The sequence below is a fragment of the Triticum dicoccoides genome, chromosome 5A, assembly GCF_002162155.2.
Source record: "Triticum dicoccoides isolate Atlit2015 ecotype Zavitan chromosome 5A, WEW_v2.0, whole genome shotgun sequence".
Taxonomy (NCBI): domain Eukaryota; kingdom Viridiplantae; phylum Streptophyta; class Magnoliopsida; order Poales; family Poaceae; genus Triticum; species Triticum dicoccoides.
Window position 1 is genome coordinate 153941209 of NC_041388.1, and position 12036 is coordinate 153953244.

General features: G+C 44.7%; 1 protein-coding gene across 2 annotated transcripts in view; it reads right to left on the bottom strand.

Moving 5' to 3' along the window:
• Positions 1-5454, bottom strand: part of LOC119300615 (OBERON-like protein) — a 9648-nt gene extending 4194 nt beyond the window's left edge. The window contains exons 1-2 of one of the 2 annotated variants that reach the window (XM_037577516.1): positions 5196-5454; positions 3544-4734 (exon numbers count right to left, since the gene is read on the bottom strand). In XM_037577516.1, coding sequence (XP_037433413.1) covers positions 3544-4717 — 1174 coding nt within the window. In that variant the 5' untranslated portion in view covers positions 4718-4734; positions 5196-5454. The remainder of the gene's footprint in view (positions 1-3543; positions 4735-5195) is intronic. The other variant, XM_037577517.1, reaches the window with a different exon arrangement.
• Between the last annotated feature and the right edge of the window lie 6582 nt (positions 5455-12036).

Consider the following 12036-nt stretch of genomic DNA (forward strand, 5'->3'; position numbering starts at 1 on the left):
GACTTTCATTGGGTCTTGTCCCTTCTACCAGCATCCATCTTCCTCAACCTTTTCACCCGAGGATATATCTTTCCTCACTTTTCTAGTTTGCTATGTTCTTCTTGCCCCTCCGTAAACACACCAAACTGACCGCTCAATCTATCAAGTGTCTTCTTAGGATAGAGTGATGAGCATAAGGGTTATTGTTGTTGGGATCATGTCAATAGTCAAATGCGTATTTTTCGAGAAGTGACATTCATTGGGTCTTGTCCCTTCTACCAGCATCCATCTGCCTCAACCTTTTCACTCGAGGATATATCTTTCCTCACTTTTCTTGACACGCCTATCGCTCCTGTTGAGCCCTTGTCCACCCATCTCACTGCTCATGCTTCTCCGATTGTTGCAGATCCGGTGCCACCATGTCCTATGGTTTCCTCACCTCGCATATCCTAGGATTTTGCACCACCATCCCCAATGCCTTCCCCGTCTCCATCACCTTAGTCTATCCCGGGGATTCCTCCTAGTATTGTTCCTTCTTTTCCTCATTATTATACCCGTCGTCCACGTGTTGTCGATGAGTCTACTTCTGGTGTGCCATCTTCCTTGTCTCAGCATACTTATGACTTACGTCATCGCCCGCTTCCGCCTGTTGACCGCTATGATTTTTCTGGCACTATTGTGCTTGGGCCGACTTCTTATTGTGATGTTGTTCATCATCCCGAATGGCAGCTTGCGATGGCCGAGGAGATTGCTACTCTTGAGAGCACCGACACGTGGGATCTTGTTTCTCTTCCTCCGCGTGTTCATCTCACCACTTGTAAGTTGGTCTACAAGGTTAAGACTCGGTTCGATGGTTCTCTTGACTGCTATAAAGCTCCTCTTGTGGCTCGTGGCTTTCAGCAGGAGCATGGTCGTGATTGTCGGGGGGAGGGGGGGATGACCCCGGGTAGTCCCGAATCAGCGAGTCGAGCTGGCGGCTCGCCTGGCTTGGCCTGCTGCTCCAGCCGGCCAACTGCCTGAAGTCAACTGCCACGTCCCGTCAGACCTGCGCGGACGATACGGCCATGCTCTACAATGGAGCACTATCGATGAATAGCAAACACTGTACGTACGAGCATGTGTCATCTCAAATAGTATTTGTTAGGCTGCCTGGGCCATCCCTTGTCCCCTGGGCACCAGTTTATAAGGTGCACCAGGGAGCCTCCCATGGCAAGGGCTCACGCACGCTCAATTTTTCTCCTTCCCAACTAGAGGCTCACAGGGAGACTTTCTCCATGGAACCCAAACAACTCAAGGAGCAACCATGTACCACCATATACACTCCATATAAATTAGACATGCAGGAGTAGGGGTGTTACCTCCGCGCGAGGGCCCCGAACCTGGGTATATCACCGTGTGTTGTTGCCCAATCCAGTCCCGGATCTCCACCGTAGCCTTGCTCTCACCTCTCTTAGCCATCCCATGGCATCTTCCATGCAAATACCACGAGTGATTATGACTAGACTTCTGCTCATGTGGCCCATAAGACCACTTCTTGTTGTGGCCTCTGTTTGCCACCAGTATGTGTCTCAGCTTGATGTTAAGAATGCCTTTCTTAATGGTGAATTGTGTGAGGAGATTTACATGCAGGCACCACCTAGGTATTTTGTTCCTAACGGCATGGCCTGCCGTCTTCGTCACTCTCTCTATGGCCTTAAGCAAGCCCCTCATGCCTGGTTTGAGCGTTTTGCCTCTATGGTGACCGCCACTGGTTTTTTAGCAAGTGCTCATGATAATGCACTGTTTGTCCACCTTCCTACTCATGGTCGGACTCTTCTCCTTCTATATGTTGACGACATGATCATCACTGGTGATGACCCTGAGAATATTGCCTTTGTGAAGGCAAGTCTTAGTGAGCAGTTTCTTATGTTTGATCTTTGGCCCTCTTCGTTGCTTTATTGGGATTGAGGTCTCTGCTACCTTTGATGGCTTTTTTTAGTTCCCAAGAAAAGTATATCCAGGATCTCCTTGCTCGTGCTGCTCTTACTGATGAGCGCACTGCTGAGACTCCCATGGAGCTCAATGTTCACTTCTGTGCTTTTGATGGTGACCCCTTGCCTGATCTGACACGTTATCGCCATCTTGTTTGGAGACTTGTCTATCCAGCTGTCACTCATCGGATACCTCCTATCATGTCCATATCTTGAGTCAGTTTGTTTTTGCTACCACTTTGGTTAGTCACCTTCTCCGTGTTCTCTCATATCTTTGTGGCACGATTTCTCACTGTCTGTTCTTTCCTCACTCCAGTTCCTTAGAGGTTCAGGCCTATTCAAATGCTACGTGGACTAGTGATCTCTCGGATCTCCGTTCACTTTCTGCTTACTGTGTTTACCTTGGTGGTTCTCTAATTGCTTGGAAGATGAAGAAATAAGTTCCAGTTCCTGTTCGAGTGCAAAGGCTGAGTTGTGAGATATGACTCTTTTGACCGCAGAGGTAACTAGGTTACGATGGTTACTTCGGGAGTTTGGTGTGTCTGTTACTACACCTACTACACTATTGTCAGACAATACATGTGCTATAAGTATTGTGTGCAACCCTATGAAGCATGAGCTCACCAAGCATATTGGTCTTGATGCTTCTTTTGTGCGCGCTGGTGTGCAGGATGACGTTATTGCTCTTTAGTATGTGCCTTTCGAGTTACAGTTTGCAGATTTGTTAACAAGTCCCAAACAAGATTGTGCACCAAACATTATGAGCATAACATAGTTGCTCGGGATGTCATAGAAAACCTTTCTTAACAAAATGCGAAAGAAAACCAAAGCCAGCACACAGTTCATTCAAAGAACTTTGGAGATATGGGTTTGCATACCATGTCACCCCCCAACAAACTCTTGGGACATGTATATAAGTTGCCATTTTTATAAGGGCACACATACAAGTAATATGAGCTGGACTATAGCATAAAATATTGAAGCATTCGCATTTTAACAAATATACATATATGAATTGAGCCGTAGCTTGGTAGCGACGGTTGGCCATTGTGCACCAAACATTGTGATCATATTATAGTTGCTCTGGATGGTAAAGAAAATCTTTCTCCAATAAAATGTCAACCAAAACCGGCACACAGTTCATTGAAACCAATCGGCATAGGAAAGATAAAAATCACCAAGTTTGTTAAACCAACCAAGAACCAACAGTTACTAAACAACTTGCTGCAGCTTTCTGGCTGAGTTGACCCCACCTTACCGTTATTGAAGCAGTTAACTCCTTATGGTGGTTCAATCATAAGATATACAATAACATACAATGGAAAACTAAATAATGAAGCAAGTAACCAACAGATTCTTGAAGTACATGTCTTTGTGCAACAAAGCAACAGATGGCTGATGAATAAACATATATTTTATTGGATAATTTGAATGTCTAGATCAATTTTTGTCGTCTACCTATATGATGGTAAAACATAAGCACATGAATGAATTAGGGGTGGTGAATGGTAATAGGATTACCAAAAACAGTAGAAATAATCAAATAAGGGCTACATAGCATCAGAAAATGATGGAGCAACAGAAGTACACAAACCTCGAAGTGCATGCAGTATCATCCTAGGATTGACAGAATCAGGAGAACTATTCCTCAATCTTTCAATCAGATTCGCACATTTCCTGAACAAATTTCTTCCTTTTGGGTCTTCGCTTAGACGAAATATCTTACAAACAAACTCAAGCTCTCGTACTAAGGCATCCCTATCCCAACCAGGAGCACATTGTTGAAACACATCCTTAACCCAACCGAATAATTCTGATGTCTTCTGGCAAGCCTGGCACCTAAAAAGCATTTCGGCATGACCGGTGCCGCTCTTAATTGATTGCCCTGTCCCAATCTGGCCAACACGAATCGCACAGTCGGTGTGCGTCCAATGGGAACAGAAATCGCACCCAACCCATCGGCATGTGTTGACCTCAAAATCAAACTTGTTGCAAATCACGCACATGCAAAGGTTGCAAAACCCATTTCTGTTAGCACATACATTGCATCTGCATTCCTCGGCCGGGAGAGCACTCTGGCAAGCAATGTTCCGGCACCTCTTATACAAGAAGACCTCCACCAGGTGGCTTTGGGGAATGGTGACGCTGGGGTGCAAAAACGCCTGGATTCCAGTCTTGATTGCCACGAGGATCTCCAGTTGGACATGATGGGCCATTGAAAGCATAGTTGGTGTCAAATCACCTCTGCCCTGGACAAACTTCTGCAGATACAGAAACTCCTCAATATGATGAGAGCCCCCTGTCCCCTCCAGAATCGACCTGAGCTCATTTTTAATCTCCTCCAGGTGCTCCTCTGGCATTACCTTCATTTTCTCAACAACTAGGTCCACTCTCTCCCGCGCAATCTCCCTCAGTGACACCCTATCGATGCGGGAGCTTCCACGAATAACCTGCAACTTGGGGATACCATTTCTGATATCCTTTTCCATCTCCACCTTTTTCACAGCACCGCCACTACTAGCAGCAGCAGCATTGCTATGTTCCGGCTCTACAGGCCAGGTCTCCCTCGAACTTGCACTTTCGGTGGCAGAGTCATGGCCCTGGTCAGAATTGGACACAGGTTCCTGCATTTCAGGCGAGCCAACCTGTTCCGACGAGGCCAATGAGAGGGAAGTCTGCAGGCTAGGGGCCCGGGCACCATGGCGAGGCGGCAGCATCCCCTGGGGCGGAGGCTGTTGATGGAAATTCGCACCTGAAGAAGTCCCCATGACGCACAAACTGTAAGCTGCAACAACACAAAGTTCAAACACTTAATACTACATAGAAGAATGGTCTAGGATTGAAAACATAGCATCAGCATAGGACCCATTTGAGCCACTGTGCTCTACGCCTTGAGCAGCCAAGGACCAGATCCGAATTAAGCAACGACAAGGTTGATCACAGACCGAATCCAGTACTACAACGGTACCTTCCGAGCATCTCTCAGCGAAGAGACATGTGAATCACGAACAATTCGCCGATTCAGCTAACGTGGACCTAACTTCCCGCTGCGTACGGGGAGCTAGTCGAGACCTGTGAGGAGCTCGCGTAGAGCGCGAGACTGCGCAGGTCGAGTCCACAGCAAGAACCCCATCGATCGAACTAATCAGGACACCCAAACCTCGGTATGTGAGCCCATGGCCTTGCTACTGTATACGGGGACCAAACCCTAGCAGTTGGAGCCGAATCGGAAGTCGAGCTGCTCACCTCGGCGCGGCGGGGCGACGGGATCGGCGGCGCGACAGCTCTATCTAATCGGAACCCGGAACGGCGGCGGGTTCGCACCCTTCTTCGTCGCCTCTAATAATTTTTGGTTTTGTGTGCGACAAATGGAGTCCAACCCAACGAAACCAAACGAAACGGAGACGACGAGTCGAGCGAACGCACGAAGGGAAGCGAGACCGGACGTCGCCGGTGTGGGGAACGGAGGGAGACCGGCTTGACCGATGGGCGACGCGGGGTTGGAGGTGGGATCCACGAGCAAACTGAAAGGGAAGGGCACCTGCTTGATTTTTTTTAAGGCAAAGCATAGCTTCATACGTCACGTGTGGCATGTAGTAACACTATCCACATGTTTTCTACACGAAAATTGTCATTCGAAAAAAAATTCAAAAAAAATCAACTTGTCATCTAAATAGAAAGTTGCAATACTTCACAACTAAAGTTGTCATCCTCTTGTAACTAAAGTTGCCATCAAAAAACATGTGGGCAGAATTGCTTCGTGCCACACGTGTTGGCGTTATTATTTGGGTAGCTTTATTACTTTTAGGGGTTGTTTGATTCTAGGCCTTGCATGGCCATACTTTGCCACACATTTTTGTCAAGCTTGCCAAATAAGAGTCACAAGTTGGCAAGCCTAAGGAAACCTTGCCACATTTTTTATATGTATGTCATGTGGGGCCCTAGTGTGACTTGTCTAAGGTGTGGCTTGAATCAAACACTAACCTAAGTTGGTCAAACCTGCCTAACCTCAGGTGTGGCAACATTTGGCAATCTTAGTGACAAACCAAACAACCCCTTACTAAAGGTGTCCGGGTATATCACCCGATACACAGGCAGCCACTTGGCTAGTACGCCAGACTCAAACATCACATAGTGGTTCGCTGGATACACTTGACCAACACTGGCTGATATGTCTATTTTGCATTATGTTTACCTATTGTTATTTATAATATTTTTATGTATAATAATGCTTTTTGGAGTAATTCTAATGTCTTTTCTCTCATAATATGCAAGGTTCACACAAAGAGGGAGAATTCCGGCAGCTGTAAATTTGGATTTGAAAAAGCTACATCAGGCTACCTATTCTACACAACTCCAGATGAGCTGAAACTTCACGAGGAATTTTTTTGGAATAAATAAGAATTATTGGAGAGAATAATTACTAGAGAGGGCCCATCAGGTGGGTACAACCCATCTGGGGGCGCCAGGGAGCCCAGGCACGCCCTAGTGGGTTGTGCCCTCCTCGGCCCATCTTTGGTGCCCATCTTCTGGTATATAAGTCATTTTGACCTAGAAAAAATAAGAAGATGACTTTTGGGACGGAGCGCCGCCGTCTTGAGACGAAACTTGGGTGTGAGCACTTTTTCCCTCCGGTGGAGCGATTCCCTCGGGGGAACTTCCCTCCCGGAGGAGGAAATCATCGTCATCATCATCACCAACAACCCTTTCATCTTGGGGAGGCCAATCTTCATCAACATCTTCACCAACATCATCTCCTCTCAAACCCTAGTTCATCTCTTGTGTTCAATCTTTGTACCAGAATCTCAGATTGGTACCTGTGGGTGACTAGAAGTGTTGATTACATCTTGTAGTTAATCACTATATGTTTTTTTGGTGGAAGATTATATGTTCAGATCCATTATGCTATTTAATACCCCTCTGATCATGAACATGTTTATCACTTGTGAGTAGTTATTTTTATTCTTAAGTTCATGAGAGAAATCATGTTGCGAGTAATCATGTGAACTTGATATGTGTTCTATATTTTGATGATATGTATGGTGTGATGCCCTTAGTGGTGTCATTTGAACATCGACTACATGACACTGCACCATATTTGGGCTTAAGGAAATGCATTATGGAGTAGTTATTAGATGATGGGTTGCTAGAGTGACAGAAGCTTAAACCCTAGTTTATGCGCTACTTCGTAAGGGACCGATTTGGATCCAGAAGTTTAATGCTATGGTTAGATTATATCTTAATACTTTTCTCGTAGTTGCGGATGCTTGCGAGGGGGTTAATCATAAGTAGGAGGTTTGTTCAAGTAAGAACAACACCTAAGAACTGATCCACCCACATATCAAATTATCAAAGTAGTGAACACAAATCAAGCCAACATGGTGAAAGTGGCTAGATGAAATTCCCGTGTGCCCTCAAGAACACTTTGCTTATTATAAGAAACCGTTTTTGCATGTCCTTTGCCACAAGAGGATTGGGCTATCTTGCTGCATATTATTTGTCGTTACCATTATGTGCTCGTTACAAATTCTTGCTACCAAATTATCTGTTACTTACAATTTCAGCACTTGTTGGTATTACCTTACTGAAAACCACTTGTCATTTCCTTCTGCTCCTCGTTGGGTTCGACACTCTTACTTATCGAAAGGATTACGATTGATCCCCTATACTTGTGGGTCATCGAGGCTCTTTTCTGGCGCTGTTGCCGGGGAGTGAAGCGCTCTTGGTAAGTGGAAATTGGTAAGGAAAAAATTTACTACGTGCTGAAATCTATCGTCACTTGTTACTATGGAGAACAATCCTTTGAGGGGTTCGTTCGGGGTATCTTCACCTTGATCGGAACCACAATTAGTTGCCCCTCAACCCACTGCACCTACTGAAAATATTGAATATGAAATTCCTTCGGGTATGATAGAACAACTGCTAATCCTTATGCAGGTGATGGAACCGAACATCCTGACATGCACTTGATATATGTGGATGAAATTTGTGGATTGTTTAATCTTGCAGGTTTACCCGGAGATGAAGCTAAGAAGAAGGTTTTACCTTTATCCTTAAAGGGAAGGCATTGACATGGTATAGGTTATGCGATGATATTGGATCTTGGAATTGGAATCGGTTGAAATTGGAATTCCATCAAAAAAATTATCCTATGCATCTAGTTCATCGTGATCGGAATTATATATATAATTTTTGGCCTCGTGAAGGAGAAGGTATCGCTCTAGCTTGGGGGGAGGCTTAAGTCAATGTTATATTTATGCCCCAATCATGAGCTCTTGAGAGAAATTATCATTCAGAACTTCTATGCTTGGCTTTCTCGTAATGATCAATCCATGCTTGATATTTCTTGTGCCGGTTCTTTTATGAAGATGACTATTGAATTCAGGTAGGACCTCTTGGAAAGAAATAAACGCAACTCTGAAGATTAGAAACTCGACGAAGGTAAAGAGTCAGGTATTAAGCTTAAGTTTGATTGTGTTAAATCTTTTATGAATATCGATGCTTTTTAAAAGTTTAGCACTAAATATGGACTTGATTCTGAGATAGTAGCCTCTTTCTGTGAATCTTTTGCTACTCATGTTGATCTCCCTAAAGAGAAGTGGTTTAAATATCATCCCCCTATTAAAGAAGAAATTAAAGAACCGATAGTTGCTAAAGAAGAAACTATCATATACAATGTTGATCCAGTTGTTCCTACTGCTTACATCGAGAACCCACCTTTTCCTGTTAAGATAAAAGAACATGCTAAGGTTTCAACTGTGGTCCGTAGAAGTAATATCAAAGCACCTAAACCCCCTGAGCAAATCAAAGTAGAATCTAGTGTTGCTATGGTTAAGGATCTCTTGATCGATAATATTGATGGGCATGTTATTTACTTCGTTGGTGAAGTTGCTAGAATTGCCAAACCTAATGGGAAAGATAAACATAGACCCGTTGTTGGCATGCCTGTTGTCTCAGTTAAAATAGGAGATCACTGTTATCATGGTTTATGCGACATAGGTTCTAGCGTGAGTGCTATTTCTTTTACCTTATATCAAGAAATTATGAATGACATAGCACCCGCTGAAATAGAAGACATAGATGTTACTATTAAACTTGCTAATAGAGACACCATCACGCCACTTGGGATTGTTAAAGATGTTGAGGTCTTGTGTGGGAAAATAAAATACCCTACTGATTTTCTTGTTCTTGGTTCCCCACAGGATGACTTTTGTCCCATTATCTTTGGTAGACCTTTCTTGAACACCGTTAATGCTAAAATAGATTGTGAGAAACAAACTGTCGGTGCTAGCTTTAGTGATGAGTCTCATGAGTCCAATTTTTCCAAGATTAGTAGATAACCTCATAAAAAGAATTGCCTAGTAAGGATGAAATTATTGGTCTTGCTTCTATTGATATACCTCCTACTGACCCATTAGAACAATATCTGCTAGACCATGAAAATGATTTGCATATGCACGAAAGAAATGAAATAGATAGAATCTTGTTCGAACAACAACCTCTGCTTAAGCATAATTTTCCTATTGAAACTCTAGGAGGTCCTCCTCCACCTAAAGGTGATCCTGTGTTTGAATTAAAACAATTACCTGACACTTTGAAATATGCTTATCTCGATGAGAAAAATATTTATCCTATTATTATTAGTGCTAACCTTTCAGAACATGAAGAAGAAAGATTATTGATGATCTTAAGGGCATCAGAAAAAAACCTTATGCTAAACCCGTTGTTGATCACCAACGTCGGTTAAATCCGAATATGAAAGAAGTGGTAAGAACGGAAATATTAAAACTTCTGGAAGCAGGTATAATCTATCCTATAGCTGATAGTAGATGGGTAAGTCACGTCCATCGTGCCCCTAAGAAAGGAGGTATTGCTGTTGTTCCTAATGATAAGAATGACCTTATTCCACAAAGGATTGTTACAGGCTATAGAATGGTAATTTCATATGAGTTGAATATATTCATAATACAATTCTACATGCAAACAAACAACTATGCAATCACCATATCATGTGTTCAAGACGATTGCCTTGAGCATGCAGAAAGATTAGGTGCACTCCAGAACTTGGAAAATTATATCTCCCCTCCATTTTCCTATTTTCAAAATAACTCAATTACCACATAAAGCCAAAATAGTGCTAAAAAGTTGTTTGGAAATTTTTGAAATAGATACAAAAATAAAGCAGATGGAATTTGAGAAATAACAGAAAAAGAATCAAGTCATTTGGAGGTCATATGATTTTCCTATGGATTTACTAAGCTGGAATAATCAAGGAAATGGACTATTTATTAGATCCAGCAAAAACCAGGCCTGGGAAAAATTTTCACCCTATCTGGATAAATGGATCATGAATTTATAAGTAGGTAGAAATTTGAATCATCGAATTTGGATATGAAATGGCTGTTGTGGAATTATTTGAGATCTTCTGGAAAAGAAAATGCGAAAAGGGCAAGAATGCGCACTGGGCGGAACTTAGCCGTCTGGCGTGACTGGGCCGAGCCCAGCTGTTCGGCTGCTCGGGAAGGCTGATGATGCGAAAGGCAAATTCCTGGGATTACGCCTTCCGTGTGTGGTGCCGACATCGTGGAAACCCGTCTCCACTTACAGACGCGCAGGCGTGGTGCTCGGTCACTGACAGTGGGTCCGCCTGGCCCACTAGTCAGGTTTGACCAGTCCACCCCGCGCCTTCTCCTCTGGCCGAAACAGAGGCGGTGCTCCGACGAAGCCTACCGGCGAACGGCGGCACCGTTCGGAAAACCGAGGCCACCCATGAGGTCGAGATGGTCCCGTGGGTACTCGCCATGGTCACCGAAGTGGACAGAGTCACTAACGGCAAGCTCTCCAGCGGACGACGGCATCGGGTGGGATGGGGCTTTCGCCTACGGCGGCCCCTGACCAAAATCGAGCATGGGGATGGATTCGAGGGATGAAGGAAGAGCTTCTGGTGAAGAGAGTGGAGAGGGGGGCCCTGGTGGCGCCGGAATGATCGAGGCAGAGGCGGCAGCTGTGGTTGTCTGAGAAGAAGAAGATGACCATCTCTAATCTTTCTGCTACTACGGGAGGATCAGTGAGGGAGGGAGAGAGGTGGTGATGGACTGAGAGGGCTCGGGGAAAGCTTAAATAGGGGGAGAGCGGTGCCACGGCTTCCAGAGGATGGACACGGCGGCGGCGGCCATTCAACGCGAACGTGTGGGCGTTGGCAAGGTAGGCGTGGCTGGTGTGTCGCTTGTGAGGCCGGTGAGCTGCGGATGAGCTCGAGCCGCTAGTATTTAAGTGAAAGGGGCTCAGACGGAGATGTGGTGAAGGCATACTCGTTGGGCGGCGGTCCTGGTCATCGTGGACGGCGCTAGGGGCCAAGCGGAGGTGTCGGCGAGGCTCGATCTGGTCGGACTGATCCAGCGGAGGATTAGGTTTAGAAGGGGAGATGGCTGAGCCGTGGCAGCAGCTCGGTGTCGACGCGTGCAAAACGCGCGCTCTGGACACGCTCTAGACGTGCACGTAGCGTGCTCGACAAAATGTCGCGGTGGTCTATGTTGCTCTAATGGAGTTGATATTTGACAGGATGATGAGTCCCAGTGTGGCAAGGGTGATGGACATGTTGGTTTGGCTAAATGACCAAGTGTCCAGTGTGGGTTAGAGAGTTACAAATTTTCTAACATGACCATAAGGTGCTCGACAGAATGCTAGAGCTAGCTAGGAGACTTTGTTGGATTTGAAACTTGGCAGGATGGAGTCTCTTTAGATGATAGAGTTGATAGTGGAGTTATTTTGGCAAGATGAGAAACTTGCTAGTGCAAGTTTTAGCAGAATTCAGTTCTGGACAGAAACTTCAGAGGAGGTTTTGGTGGACTTCAAAGATGCAAATAGCGCTGATCTCCTGGAGTTAAGGTTTTGGTTGGAAGGACTAGAAGATGGCAGAGTTTCGGAATTAATGGAGCTAGGAAGATTAGGGTTGCAGTTGTAACTCAAAAATGGGACAAATTTGAAAAGAGGATGTTTCTCTCAAAATTTTCAAAAGACATTCTTAGGTTTTTGCTCAAAAGTGATTTATAGGCATCATCTGACCTCTCCAAATTTTTGTGGGATT